Source organism: Tupaia chinensis, unplaced genomic scaffold (genome assembly GCF_000334495.1).
Source record: "Tupaia chinensis unplaced genomic scaffold, TupChi_1.0 Scaffold149104_1, whole genome shotgun sequence".
NCBI lineage: Eukaryota > Metazoa > Chordata > Mammalia > Scandentia > Tupaiidae > Tupaia > Tupaia belangeri.
This window is the reverse complement of record NW_006208950.1, coordinates 81607-96500: the sequence shown is the minus strand read 5'-3', so window position 1 is coordinate 96500 and position 14894 is coordinate 81607. Positions and strand designations below refer to the sequence as shown.

The 14894-nt window shown below is 39.0% G+C and overlaps 1 protein-coding gene, 1 long non-coding RNA gene and 1 pseudogene across 2 annotated transcripts; 1 reads left to right on the top strand and 2 right to left on the bottom strand.

The window, feature by feature from the left end:
- Nucleotides 1-3738: 3738 nt before the first annotated feature.
- Nucleotides 3739-4121, top strand: LOC102500737 (elongin-C pseudogene; annotated as a pseudogene).
- A 4372-nt stretch (nucleotides 4122-8493) lies between these two features.
- On the bottom strand, nucleotides 8494-10394 carry LOC102471303 (olfactory receptor 4B1). Its single transcript, XM_006170872.1, has 2 exons — nucleotides 9463-10394; nucleotides 8494-8575 (listed from the first exon to the last, which is right to left on the bottom strand). The coding sequence occupies exons 1-2, from the start codon at nucleotides 10392-10394 to the stop codon at nucleotides 8494-8496; spliced, it is 1014 nt and encodes a 337-aa protein (XP_006170934.1).
- Nucleotides 10395-10606: 212 nt separating this feature from the next.
- Nucleotides 10607-14879, bottom strand: LOC114006591 (uncharacterized). The gene is made up of 3 exons (XR_003548305.1): nucleotides 14600-14879; nucleotides 12457-12625; nucleotides 10607-11394 (listed from the first exon to the last, which is right to left on the bottom strand). It is a non-coding gene; the product is annotated as an uncharacterized LOC114006591 (long non-coding RNA).
- Between the last annotated feature and the right edge of the window lie 15 nt (nucleotides 14880-14894).

The following is a 14894-nucleotide window of genomic DNA, read 5'->3' as shown; positions in this document are numbered from 1 at the left end:
TACTTCTTGCATATTAGTTGCAAATTTTTGGCCCATTTTCTCAGTCTCTGCGGTGGATTTTTCTAAGCTAGCAATTTTCTCTTCTACATCTGAGATTCTATTTTCTGTATAATCTATTCTGCTTTTAATACTTTCAAGGGAGATTTTGACTTCCTGTATTATAGCCTTCATCTCTAACAGTTCCATTTGATTCTTTTGTAAAGTGTGAAATACCTCTTTTAGATCTTGCATGAATTTCCTCACCTCCTGGAACTCAACAACTTCTTTCTCCTTCCTCTTCAGCAGTTCATTGTCTCTGTTCTCTTCCATCTCTGTTAGCTTTGCCATTATGAATGTTCTGAATTCTTTATCAGACATTTCCATGATTTCCATCAAACTGTGTGTGAATGATGAGGAGTTATCCTTTTCCCTTAGAGGAGAGGTATTTTTCTGCTTTCCCATATTTCTTGTGGTCCTACAGTGATTCTAGACATCATCCCATATTTCTTGTGGTCCTGCAGTGATTCTAGACATCTGGTTGATGGCCAGTTTCTTCCCAAACTTGGAAGTTCAATCTGAGCGTCAAGGAGCGTGCAGAAAAGGAAACAGAAAGAGAGAAACAACAGCAAAAAACAAACAAGAAACAGAAAAAGAGAAGAAAAGAGGAAGAAGTAAACTTTTCAATAAAACTAAAAAAAATAATATTTAAAAAAATTTCAGTAAAAAACAAAATTTGGAAAACCACGCGGTGCTTGTGCACCGCGCGGAATTCTAAAAAGCAAATATTTTTAAAAAGAGATAAGACAGAGACAGAGACAGAGTTAGAGAGAGACAAAGAAAGGTACAGAGACAGGAGGCCTGAAAGGGGTCTTCCTACCACGTGAGTTTTGTGTGCTGGAGGCTGAATTATCAGTGGGAAATCTTGATTCTTGTTTCCCCAAAATGGCTAGTTCGCAGGATCCATGAAGCTGTGTCTTTCAAATGAAGTTTTTTAAATGCCATAAGAGTACTTTGTTGGACAAATGTTTCTCTACACAGTGATACTCATAAGCCTTTTAATTAAAACCAGTTGGAACAAGAGTCCACAAGTTTCAACTGATGAAGAGAAAATTTTGATGAGATGTGTTAAAATTTTTTAAAGATTTTGATACTATTGCTTTTGGGAATGCAAGCACTGAATTACCATCATTCTTTATATAGAAACACAAAGAAAAAATAGTAAATAACTACATACAAAGTAAAATCAGTATTTATTCTGTAACATATCATGAGTAGAGTTGCTATGAAAGTCTATTAGCAGGGGCCAGCAAGTGGCATAATTGTTAAGGCACTGGACTCCCACATGGCTAACCATGGTTCAGGCCCCAGATCCAGTGACTTGAAATTCATGCCAGGTGTGTATACATGCATGCCCAAAATCCAGAGAAGAGAATGGAGGAGAAGGGATTATGGCATGACCATTCCCCCTGGGACATGATTTGTCTCTCTTCCCTTTGTCTCTGTCTGTCTCTCTGGCAAGTGCAGATGCCCTTTGACAAATATTTAATAAAAAACAAATAATTATTTTTAAATGAAGCCTGGCTACAAAAAAAGGATCCACAGTGAAGAGAACATCTGCTCTAGGAGTGAGGATACCTGAATTCGTGCCCACGTTTTGTGCTTGATTTACCCTTGAGCAAATTGTTAGTGTTCCCCACACTTGTATTCTCCTTTGTTCTTCTATAATATAAGCCTCTGAATAAATGCCTACCTAAAATAAAAATTATGTTACCCAGCTTTTCTGACAACTTCAAGGGGAGGGATACACACTCATTTTGTCCCTTCCTGTTTTCCCGCAGCAGAAATGCTCTCGTTATGACTGGAACCCTAGCAGCCATTTTGAGCCATGAAGTGACCTTTGGAATGGAAGCTATAAAGGATGAAGCAACAAGCTAAAGAAACTTTCTTCCTGAATTGTTTACTTCTCGACTTCTATTTTGTTTTAGATTCTGTTCCTTACAGCTCAAATCTAATCTAATTTTTTTTTAATTTGACAGAGTATTTGCACTCACCAGAGAGATGAAGAGAGAGACAAGGAAAGTGCAAAAGCACCCCCTTTTGGGGATGGTCATGCCACAATATTTTCTCCTCCCTTCTCCTCCATTCTCCTATAGATATTTTAGGCATTCATACACACACATGCAGCATGTTTTCCAAGCCACCTGGTCCAGGACTCAGACTGTACAGTCAGCCACTTGGGATCCAGCTGCCTTAAAGATCATGCTACCAGCTTGCCCTGTAAACAACAGTTTAATCTCTAAAACTAAACAATAAGTATAATTAACTCATATTCCTTGACCTCACAGGATTTCTATGAGACGCCAGTGAAGTAGTATGAAAGGACTTTGAAATATGCATAAGGTGTTATGAAAATACAAGGTATATCAATTACTCTGCTAATAATCCCGACATGGCTTTCAGACATTTCCATGCAGTTTGGAAAATAAAGTATCTTTTTTATCGAAAGGCAACATTAACACCATTTCTTTGTCTCTCTGTCATTCTGGCGAGTGCACATGCCCTATAGCAAAAACCTTTCCAAAAAAAAAATAGAAAGCCAGAAGTCATCCCCCAGGGAGGATGGCCACGCCGCAATCCCTTCTCCTCCATTCTCCTCTCGGGATCTTGGGCACACACGCACACGCGCCTGGCGTGAGTTTAAGCCACCGGGTCCAGGACTCAAACCGTGATCGACTACATGGGAGTCCAGCGACATAGCCATTACGCTAACTGCTGGTCCCCAACACCATTTCTATATCTCAACTAAAAGTAGTTCACAAGAAAGTTCTCTGACTCCAAGTGATCTCACATCTGTTTCAAGCTCTTTCCAAATGATATTTGATATTTGATTTTTTTTATTCATTCAATAGCTTTTGAATGCCTTCAGTCTGTCATTCACCTCACCAGTACAAAGCAAAGCAATTCACCTAAAATCAGTACACCAAGTAGAAGTCTGCCAGATGAACAAATTGGCCATATTTTTTATTTTCCCTTTTTTTCTTAAATATTTTACTATTCCTCTCCTTGATTCCCTCCCTCTCATAGTTAATTCACAGAGTTAACCATTTCAACTAGCTAGTAGACAAATGACCTATTTACTGAATTAGAAATTCACTAAAAAACATGCTTCTGCTTTCAATCTAGTCTACTGCTTTTCTTCTAAGAACCCTGGGAAATTTTAATTGTGAAATACACACAAAATCAATAGTCCAAAAATCTAGATCAACAAATCCATAAAACAAACACTGAATTATGCAAAAAAAAAAAGGGCAGAAATTTACAGGCATAATTTCCAAATAGTTCAAATCAAAGGCAAAATTTCAAGGCAATAGAAAGGACACACTGAGGGACCAGCAGTTAGCATAATGGCTATGTCGCTGAACTCCCATGTAGCCGACCGAGGTTTGAGTCCCGGACCCAGTGGCTTAAACTCACACTGGGCGCGTATGCATATGTGCCCAAGATCCCGAGAGGAGAATGGAGGAGAAGGGATTAGGGTGTGGCCATCTCCCCTGGGGAGTGATTTCTTGCTTTCTATCTCTCCATCGCTCTCTGTATTTCTGGCAAGCGCATGCACCCTATAGCAAAAAGAACTCTTACAAAAAAAAAAAAAAGACAATTAAGAAAGGACACACCGATGCCTCTGCTTGATGAAAATCATTATAAAGAACTGTGAGGAAAACGTACTGAGTCTAGACTCCGCTTCGGTGGCTACAGGGCAGATGAAAAACTACTAAAGTTCCTGTGGAAGCAAAGTAAAAGTTCAAGAACAGAATGGATGGAGAGGAGAAAACTTATGGTGGCTGTGAAGGCCCTGATGCCATGTATGTCAAAATGATATCTTCTGATGGTCACGAATTTCTTGTAAAAAGAGAACATGCACTGATATCAGGAATAATAAAAGCCATGCTGAGTAGCCCAGGTCAGTTTGCTGAGAACGAAACTAATAAGGTCAATTTTAGAGAGATTCCTTCACATTGCTAGCAAAAGTATGCATGTATTTTACCTACAAGGTTTGCTATACTAACAGCTCCACCGAGATTGCTGAATTCCCAATTGCACCTGAAATTGCACTGATGGCTGCGAACTTCTTAGATTGTTAAATAAAATAAGTTATAATAAACTGTTAACTTTTTTTAGTATTTAATACCTGTAGTTCAGTAATTTTTTTCATATTTTGCAGTTGAACTATAAAAGTTATTGCAAAGCAGATTATCTTCTGTTTCTTTGCATAGCAATCAGAGTCAAATTTGTTTGATACATCAAGGACGTTTTCACAAACTGAGACATAAACAAGTATGCCAATTCATAGGTGGTTTTGCCTTAACCTTTGGATGTAACTTTTTAAACTGGAACAGTGTGTGGCAGGCACTGCATACGGAAGCCATCTTGAGCTATTCGCCATCTTGAGCTATACACCATCTTGGAAACCATTAGACTTCACTTCCTCACTGAGCAAACCATTTCTCAGAAATCATGTGACCAACTGTTCTCCCCAAGGGGCGGTTGGGTGTCTAGACAACAGGAGAGATCCACCCACACCAATGATTGGTTCATGCTGTTCTATCTCATTTGTATTTCAGGCAACCAATCGGTGCCCACCAGCCTGTATATAACTCGCCATTTTTCCTCAATAAACAGAAGAAGACGGAAGACTTGATCAGCACCTCGTATTGTCTCCACTCTGTGTGTGTGTGTGTGTGTGTGTGTGTGTGTGTGTGTGTGCACGTGTGTTTGTCCCATCTCACACTCCTTCCCCCAGGGAACCTGATCGACTGTCCTAAGTACTTTTATGTTTCCAATTTTTTTTAAAAAAACCTATTCTGATCTTATAGCCACCGTTAGCATTACTAGAGTTATGCAAATAATTGCATTATAAAGATGTTTATATTAATAACTTAGCCAAAATATTGATTTTTATAACTCTCAGAGAATAAGAGTTGAAATTTCTTATGTCTTTTGATAAACTGCAATATTGTTTACTTATATCTTTTTGTTTATTTCTACAACTTAAGAACCTTATTTATATGCAATTTTGAAAGGTTACCAGGTAAAGATTTCAGAATAGTAAATATTTTAACTATAGCCATGTGGTCAGTAAGGAAACTACATGACTTAGGAATTCTTGTGCATTGTGCATTTGGGGCATTTCAAAGTACTGTACTTTCATTGACTATAAAGCTTCCTTTGCAATTTTCATTCTTCCTTCATAGTCCTTTATTGTGATTAAATTTCTGATTGTTTAAACGTGTTTTAAAAGACTCACTATAAATTTTTCCACGTCTAAAAGGCTAGACTTTTTTAACAGTATTCCTCCACCCAATTGGAATATTATTTTAAAAAATGAAGAGATACTGGAAAAACCTTATATAATACCCTTAGATATAATACATTAATTATCTTCTGTTAATTAAATATGTCCCCGTAAATATGATTCATAACTAGTTGGTCTTTTCCTGAAATCAAACTCATAAAGGAGTCATTCAGCTTTTATACTAAGCAGCCAAAAAAACATTTGACAAACTGTGACAGAAGATCTCTGCTTAAGCATAAGAAAAGCAGCACTGGAGTTGGGATTAATAATGTCTCTATTTTAGAAACAACAATGCTATCATTATAGGGTCTGTAATCTTCCACATATTTCTTCAAGACTGGCTTACTGTGGACCAGTTTTTCTGGGAACTGCAAAAACCATCAAAAAATTTTTCCTCTTAGAAAACTTAAACATTGTACTTTCCAGCTTAAAGTAGTTAAATATAAATTGCATATTTTTAGTAACTTCTTAAGACATACTGGTATGTATTTTAGCATAGAAGATTATTTATCAAGTATAAGAATTGTATTCTGCTACTTGGTGACAAATAACACCAATTATAAACCTAAATGATGTTTCAAAAATTGATGGCTAGACATAAAGTTTAACTTTGATTAAAAAAAACTGAGTCTAATAAATAATTTCATGCTTATTAGACTATGTATTAATAAATTGTTTATTAATAATAAATGTTAACTCTACATATTATTAAATATTAACTCTAATATATACTAATCATTTTTAACTCAATGCACTGACTTTTCTGCTCTCCTTTCCGTTGCAAATCTGCCTATTCAACTCTAGCAAGTTAGTGCTGCATAACGAATAACCACAAATCCTGAGCAGCATGCAATAGTAAGTGTTCAGCCTCATGTTAGTGAGTCTGCAGGATGGCTGGTGCAGCTCCACTTCAGGCTGCAGTTTGGTGAGTCAGTGGAAGTTGTTCTGTCCCATATGTGTTCATTCTGCAGCTCAGGCTGTGGAGCATTCACACGCTTGCCCAATGTGTTTCAGGCTGACTGGCCATGGATTTGAACCACAGTTGCCACATGGAATCCAGCTTCTCTCAAGCACTGCATTACTGCCATGCCACAGAGTCACCCCAGAGCATGTCTTCTCTTGTTTTGTTTTGCTTTGCTTTTTTTTTTTTTCCATTTTATTTGTTGCAGGAGGATATATGCATGAGAGAGAGAGAGAGAAAGCACCTCCCACCAGGGAGATTCCTTACACTGCAATTATTTTTTCCTTTTTTTCCTCCATCCAGTCAGGATTCTAGGCATGCACACACATGTTGGGCATGTTTCTCAAACTCCACCAGGGAGATTCCTTACACTGCAATTATTTATTTTTTCCTTTTTTTCTCCATTCAGTCAGGATTCTAGGCATGCACATACATGCTGGGCATGTTTCTCAAACTTCCATGTCAGGTACTTGAACTTCAGCCGGACATGTGGAATCTGGCTCTCTCTGCACAGGACTTAACTAGTATACAACAGGACCAGCTCCAGAATATGTTTTTGTTATTGCTGTTCTTGTTGTTGTTAGTTTGCTATAGGGCACTTGTACTCACCACAGAGAGACACAGAGAGAGAGAGACAGGGAAAGTGAGAAAGCACTCTCCAGAGGAGATGACCATGCAGCAATCCTTTCTCCTCCATTCTCCTCTCAGGGTTTTGGGCACACACACACATGTGCCAGGCATGTTTTTCAAGCTACCACAGCACCAGTTGACCCCAGAACAAATTTTTGATTAATCAAAAGTTCAATCATGTAGTATTAATAATTCACTTAAATTAGCAAATACTTATTTGGCAAATTTATTTTTGTGAGTTGACCAGAACACTAAGTGTAAGGATACATATGCAAGACCCATTCCCTGCTTCAAAAACTCCAAGGATAGTTTCGTTTCTATTGACAATTCCCAAGCACTCACATCCCAGAGTGTTTATTCTATGTCCTCCAGAGAAAGATTAAAGCAGACTTCACTGTCAGGAAAACTGTGACATTAAGAGACATAGTCTTGCACTTCCTTGCTGAGGAAACTGAATCACAGAGAGCTTTCATTCCTTGCCCGAGGTTCTGACTTTAGTCACTAAGTAGTGGAGCTTGACTTCATTCCACTAGCTTGGCACCAACGTCAAATCCCTTAACCACCTCACTATGGCCAGGGTCATCAACCTCTGAGAAACCACCTCCACCACTCCTTTCTTGATGACAGAACCCTGACACTGTTCAAACAGCAATGTGCCTGGTCCAAGAGAAAAACAGAGTCTTATCTAGGCCAAACTAGAATTCCATTCCCCTTTGCTTTTCCAGCCTTTTCTGCATCTAAGGTTAATAAGAACAAAAACAGGGACCAGCAGTTGGCGAAATGACTACGTCGCTGGACTCCCATGTAGTCAACCGTGGTTCGAGTCCCGGACCTGGCGGCTTAAACTCACGCCGGGTGTGTGTGCATGTGTGCCCAAGATCCCAAGAGGAGAAATGGAGGAGAAGGGATTGCAGCATGGCCATCCCCCCAGGGGGTGATTTCTCGCTTTCTATCTCTCTGTCTCTCTCTGTCTTTCTGGCGAGCGTACGCGCCCTATAGCCGAAACCTCTCCAAAAAAAGAAAGAGAAAAAAAATAAGAACAAAAACAAGAAGAGTTGGGCTGGGCTCTTTTGAAAATATGTGAGCCTCCCTCACTCCTCATATACAGATATGATGCCTAGAGCTCCTGCTATACTGCATCTTGCAGTCATGAAGAACAGCCTAGAGAACTGAACAGGCACTGACCAGTGCACTGGCATCACAGAATCCACTGACCTCCAAACTTCCCCTAGGTGAGAAATTAATGTTATAATTTGAACCAAGGACAGGAAACTGTTTCTATAAAAAGTCAGATAAATATTTTAGGCTTTGCCGACTACCCAGTCTCTATAACAACTATTCACATTGTATGGTAGCATGAAAACAGACATAGATTACATGTAAAATACAGGCATAGCTGTGTTCCAACAAAATTTAAGTTATGGACACTAAAATTTCAATATTGCATAACCCTTGTATGTCACAAGTTATTATTCTTCTAATTTTTAAGCCATTTGAAAATGTAAAAACCATTGTTAGCTCTCAAGCCATATAAAACAGGCCATGAGCTAGATTTGGCCAAAGCCATTATTCAACAGGCTGTATCATACTCGTAGCTGAATGTAGTTCTGACTGCATCACTGTCCTTACCTCCGTGATCAGAAAACAACTGCCTAAAAAGATGAGAGTCTTATGAAATTATTTAAATTAAGATATTAATGGTGAATAACAGCTTATATTTCACCTCTCAGAGACATCTGTTTTCTCCCTCTGTCTCATAGAGGAAAGGCACCTACAATGGAATTTTATATATTAGAATCAGGTTAATGGGGTGGAGACACCAAATAAAGTAGAGAAGCCTTTCTACAACTCCCCAAAGATTACACTGGGAGAGAAGAACAAAGTAAAACAGAAACTTCTGTCTCCAAGTGCCGTGATCTTTTCACATACCACAGCATGCTAACACCAAGAGATGAAGTGAATAAATCCAAGGTCACACAGTTGATTGAGGGCAGGTTGGGGATTTCAATTCAGATGATCTGTCCCTAATGTCTATACACTTTGCACTATAAACTACTGAAGAGAAAAAGAAAAGCAGCCCAATTTTCAATGTTCTCTGAAATGCTGACAACTAGAAGAGAATTCAGATTGGTCCCATTGAGTATAAGCTGCTCATCTAAGATACAACAAAAAATACAAATAGGATAACTTTTGCTCTATTCCTTCATAGTACACTAAAATCAGAGTGCCTATTTTGTCACCCTGTTATTGTTTTCTCATGTTTTCATTTTGTTTCCATGCCTGACTTCACTTTTTTTTCCCCCAGAGGGTATATGCACTCGCCAGAGAGAGACTGAGTGAGAGGGAGGAAAATGAGAGACAGATCCTAGAGAGTCAAAAAACTCCCCCCATGGAAAATGGTCACACCTCTAACACTCCTCCTCCATTTCTCTTTTTGAGATTGTGGGCACACATGCCTAGTGTGTTTCCCAAGCCACCAGATCCAAGACTCAAACTGGAAAGTCAGCCATCTGGGATCCAGCCAACTTAAACACCATACCCTGGGTTGGCCGCTGAGTTCACTTTCTTGCCCCACAGCCTCCTCATGGCACTTTTCACCTCTGCATTTCTGAGTGTGTAAATGATAGGGTTCAGCATGGGGGTGATGACTGTGTAGAACACAGCTACGAGTTTGTCCTCAGCGAAGGTGGAAGAGGGTCGCAGGTAGAGGAAGATGGCAGGTCCAAAAAACAAAATGACCACCGTGATATGAGAGACACAGGTGGAGAGAGCTTTGCGTCTCCCCTCTGTGGAATGGTTCCTCAAGTTGACCAGGATCACAACATAGGAGGATACCAAGATGAGGAAGGAACACAGAGCAATTAAGCCACTGTTGGCCATCACAACAACCCCCTCCACAAAAGTGTCAGAGCATGCAAGCTTGAATAAGGGATGGAGGTCACAGAAGTAGTGGTCAATCACATTGGGACCACAGAAGGGCAACTGGACAGTGACCAGGATCTGAATTATGGAGTGAATCATGCCCCCCAGCCAGGAACCAGTCACCAGACGGTAACACATAGGTTGGTCCATGATGTTTGCATAGTAAAGAGGCTTGCAGATGGCCACATAGCGATCATAGGCCATAACTGTAAGCAGGAAAATCTCAGTGACCCCAAAGAAGTGGAAAAAGAATATCTGAGCCAGGCAGCCTTCCAGAGAGATGGTTTTAACCTCAGCGAGTAGGTCTGTGATGAATTTAGGGACCACAGTAGAGGAGTAACTGATCTCCACCAAGGACAAGTAGCTAAGGAAGAAGTACATGGGGGAATGCAGACTCTTACTGACAGTGACTGTCAGAACGATGAGACCATTGCCCACCACTGTGGCCAGGTACACAGGAAGGAAGATGACAAAGCACACTCTCTGCACCTCTGGATCCTGGAAAAGGCCGGTGATGATGAACTCAGTCACGTTGTTTGTAATGGCCATGGATTCGATTCAGATGTGCTGGACGCCAGAGAGTGAGAGGCTGCAATAAAGCAAACACCAGTTCATCGCATTTACACACATTAGATAGTGGAATCCATATCATGACACACTTATGTCTCAGTCATTCACTTAGCATATATGTACTCATTCAGCATGAAATATTAATAGTCTAACACTTTGTATTATTTTAATTCATTTCATTTTATTGGGAAATGAAGGCTTAGATCGATGGTTATTTGTCCCAAAATCACAGAAAAAGTGAATTTGTGAACTCAGGGACTCCGACATGGTCTTTCTGACTTTGAATCAGGGTTCTTTCTAACTAATCACAAGATATCTTGAGCTTGGGGAGCCATTCAAGTTAATAGCCAATATTTGTATTATCTTCCTTGTGTTTTGATAGCTCTCCTGCTGGGAAATCCCTTCTTGTCTTCCTTGTTTCCTTCACCTATGCCTCCAGGAATTACATTCTCACTAATAATTCTGCTCTTTCCAAAAGGTCCTCTTTCTATTTTCTTCATTCAATTACATCAGTCTTCAATTTGCTCAGATTCGATTCCTTGCCCTAAGAGCATTTGCTTTAACAGGGCTAACTGCTTTGTTAGTTAGACTTATTGATCAAAACTAGGCCAATAAAAACTCAGTGTTGGGGGCTGATCTTGATCAATATCCTGTATACTAGCTTGACCTATGCAGATCTTATTCCAGTTCCACTTACTTAAATGATAGTTTCAAGAAATGTAATGTCAAATGCTACTTTTTTTTTAATGTCTGATATCAAAATCTCAACACTGCAAAGACCTGCTAAGTATTTCCAACCTCTCTATGCCACTGCTCAGCTAAAACCAACGTTCATCAGCAAGGTACACACAGCAGTCCGGTTAATCTTGGTGATAGTGTCTTTGGCAGCTCCAGACTTCACTTATGCTGACAGCTTGTATCATCAGATGCTGTGGTGTTTACAGCCTTCAACACAACCGTGTCTGCTTCGTTATTATCACTACGATCAGAAAAACATTTAAACAATAAAAGACAGATGAAAGAAATCCCTCCCCATTAGCAAAAACAATACACATCAGCAGCAGCAGAACCTGTGGAAATCTATAGGTGTTTCTGTATTTTGGTATTCAGACTGAAAGCTGCCAGGGCCATGGTCTTGAAACACCATCAACCACATGGGATCCAGTTCCCAATGCACAGTGCTTAACTGCTGCACTATAAGGCAAGCCCAACTGGCTCCCTATTTTAGGAAAACAGAATTTGATACCCAACTTTTTACCTCCATCAAATAAATTTTGAATCAAAGATTTAGATATCAATATTAAAATTATGATAATATCTTTAACTGGACTAATATAGTATATGCATGCAGGGAAAATTCATTTTGTATATTGTAATGATATACAGTGATTAAATGTATAAAAATATTTTAATTTAAAAAAATTAAAATTGTTAGAGTACTAGAAGCAGAATCAATTATGTAGTCCTAATTTGGAGATAGAAAGACCTTTAGAAGATGAGCATAGATATTAGAATTCATCTACACCAAAAAAAACCCTAAAACTTTTGAACAATGACAAAAATGTATAAACAAAGTGATTACCCAAATAACACAATAGGAAAAAGACTAAACTATATATGAAAACATTTAATAGCCCTAATATTAAAACACTTTAAATCTCTGAAGATACACACACATTGCCGTAGGGGAAAAAAAAAAAGAAACAGGCAATTCACAAAAGAATAAGTAAAAGATTAATATGTATATGAAAGGACATTAAGCCTCCCTAGCAAGCAAATAAATGTCTATTAAAATTTTTTTAAAAGACTCTGCTTTTAAAAAAAAAAAAAAAAGACTCTCCTTTTAACTATAAGGAAAAGACTGGTACTTGGACTGGAAGTAAGGGAGTAAGGGTTAGAGGTTAGAGAGTTAGCAAGGGTGAGGATTAGATTTAGAGTTAGGATTAAGCTTAGTCCTATACTCTGCTGTAAAAATGAAAATCATGACAACCATTCTGGAGAGAAAATTGACAAGGTTTATCAAATATATAGATCCTTCTACCTTCAGCAATCTCATATCTTCCAAGGACATGTTGGTTAAATGTCCAAGTGTTGAAGGCTGTGGTGTGTTGGCACCAGCTCAGACTGGCTTTGATGCATCTTTTCTCAACTGCATTTTAAGTGATGTCATATTGGCAGCTTGAAGTCAGCCAAGCTATAAATATTTTCACCTTGGAAATCAGTAAATGTTACAAATCAGATGTTTGTTTATTATAGGGTGTGTGCACTCACAGAAGAAAGAGAGAGAAAGTGAGAAATCAGCCTCCAGGGGGGATGACCATGCCACAATCCCTTCTCCTCCATTATCCTCTCAGGATTTGGGACTTGTACACACATGCACCCAGCATGTTTTTCAAGCCGCCAGGTTTTGGAAATCAGTAAATGTTACAAATCAGATGTTTGTTTATTATAGGGTGTGTGCACTCACAGAAGAAAGAGAGAGAAAGTGAGAAATCAGCCTCCAGGGGGGATGACCATGCCACAATCCCTTCTCCTCCATTATCCTCTCAGGATTTGGGACTTGTACACACATGCACCCAGCATGTTTTTCAAGCCGCCAGGTTCAGGACTCTAACCATGCAGTTGACCATGTGGAATCCAGCCTTCTTAACCACCATGCCCTCTGGCTGGCCCTTAGAGATTTTTATTGAGGATGGCCAGTCATTAAACATTTTTCATCACACTGGTAGGTAGGTAGAGATTAGGGGGAGAACATGTCTTCCCACTCCTGGTGCCTCTTTCCTTCTGGAAGGAGGTCCAGGAACATAACATTCCTAGCCCCATCTGCTAGGGAGCAGAGGGAATTTGGGGAAAAAAAAATTAGATATACATAAGTAAGCCCTTCCCTTCTCCTCTTGGAGTGAAATGCTTTAAGAGCACACTTTTTATTCTGCCTCAGGACAACCTCTTTCTCTGTGGGGTAGAGACAAGGTACTCTATACACATTCATTCATTCCATTTTCATGACAGTGTGATACTGATATCATTCTTATCATCCATTTTTCATATATGAGGAACATAAATAGAGAAGTAAATTCACTTGTGTGAGTTTATACCACAGTGCAGCCGGGATTCAAAACCAAGTAGCCCATGTTCTTTTTTTTTTTTTTTCTTAGCAAAAAGCATACAAATTTTATTAACATGCACATGTGCTCAATGGAGCCATAAAATCTGAACTCAGTGAGAGGCCAGATGGTTGAGGCTTAAATACTCACTTCCTAAGGAGGAGGTAAGTGTAGCCCATGCTCTTTAACCACCACCCTATACCAAATTTCAAGGTACATAATGCACCATGAAGAGTTAAAATTAAATATGCCCTTTAGAAGTCCAGAGTTTATTTATTTGCCTATACAAATAAATGCCTCTTATCCGGGACTGAATTCAATCCATTTTTTAATCTATTAGAGAAATTAAGGAAAATATACTAGGACCAATCTGAGACATCACTCACTCAGAAATAAGGGAAGAATCTTGTAGAGTCCACTTTTTTTCAGATTTTATCCCTAAGAGAAGGACTACCCAATAGTCTCCCCCTGTAAAAACTTTCTATTTGTATCATCTCTGTCTTTTCTATATTTATTCCTCTCTCTGCTACTCCTGTTCTCCTTATCTCTACCACTTAGCTGGTAAGAAATATCTATCTTTACCCCTCAATGCTGCCTCACATAGAAGCATGGAAAGAAAAGGTGGCCAGCTATAAAAGCCTGAGTCAGCAAATGAGTGTGTAGACACTATGTCAAGTAACTTGCTGGACTCTGGACCAGGGCAAAATGGTAGAATACAGGCAATGACTAGAGAAAAGTATAAGCAAGAGCACAATGTACCAGTGTGGCTGATCTTGGAGAGAAGTAACAGGACTTCTATCCCATTGTCCTGCTCCCTCTTGGTCATTCTCAAATAGTGTCTCATAGAATCCCAGAATTTTTAAAAACTTTTAAAATTATAAAATATTATGCTATATATATATTTCCCACAGCATAATTAATAATTTAATTCATTTCCTCCCCCCCCCAAAAAAAATAACCATCAAACCAAGCCACTACACTTACAAATGAATATTTGTATCTCAAAAAGAAAAAATTAACTTGCCCAACATTCTATGGCTGCTTAGAAACTTCACACCATACTTAAATCCTGTCACTTACCTTCGGGTCAGAAAAGCTGATCAACTTTCACTCCACCTTGAAACAAGGAACTGGACCAGAGATTTCAAAGACACTCAAGTGCCTCCAATTCAGCATGAAGTTAGCCACTCTGCTGAAATACTGATAGATCATTATTAAGGAGATGTTCTGGTTTGGGAAAATTAGCATAGGATGCAGCACTGGATTCTTCCCTAAGAGTCCTGGTTTTGGAACAAGCAAGGTCCCTTGGCTAATATTACCCACCCAGCTGATTTCTCACCCAAGGCCTCTATAACCAAAGTCCAAGCCACACACT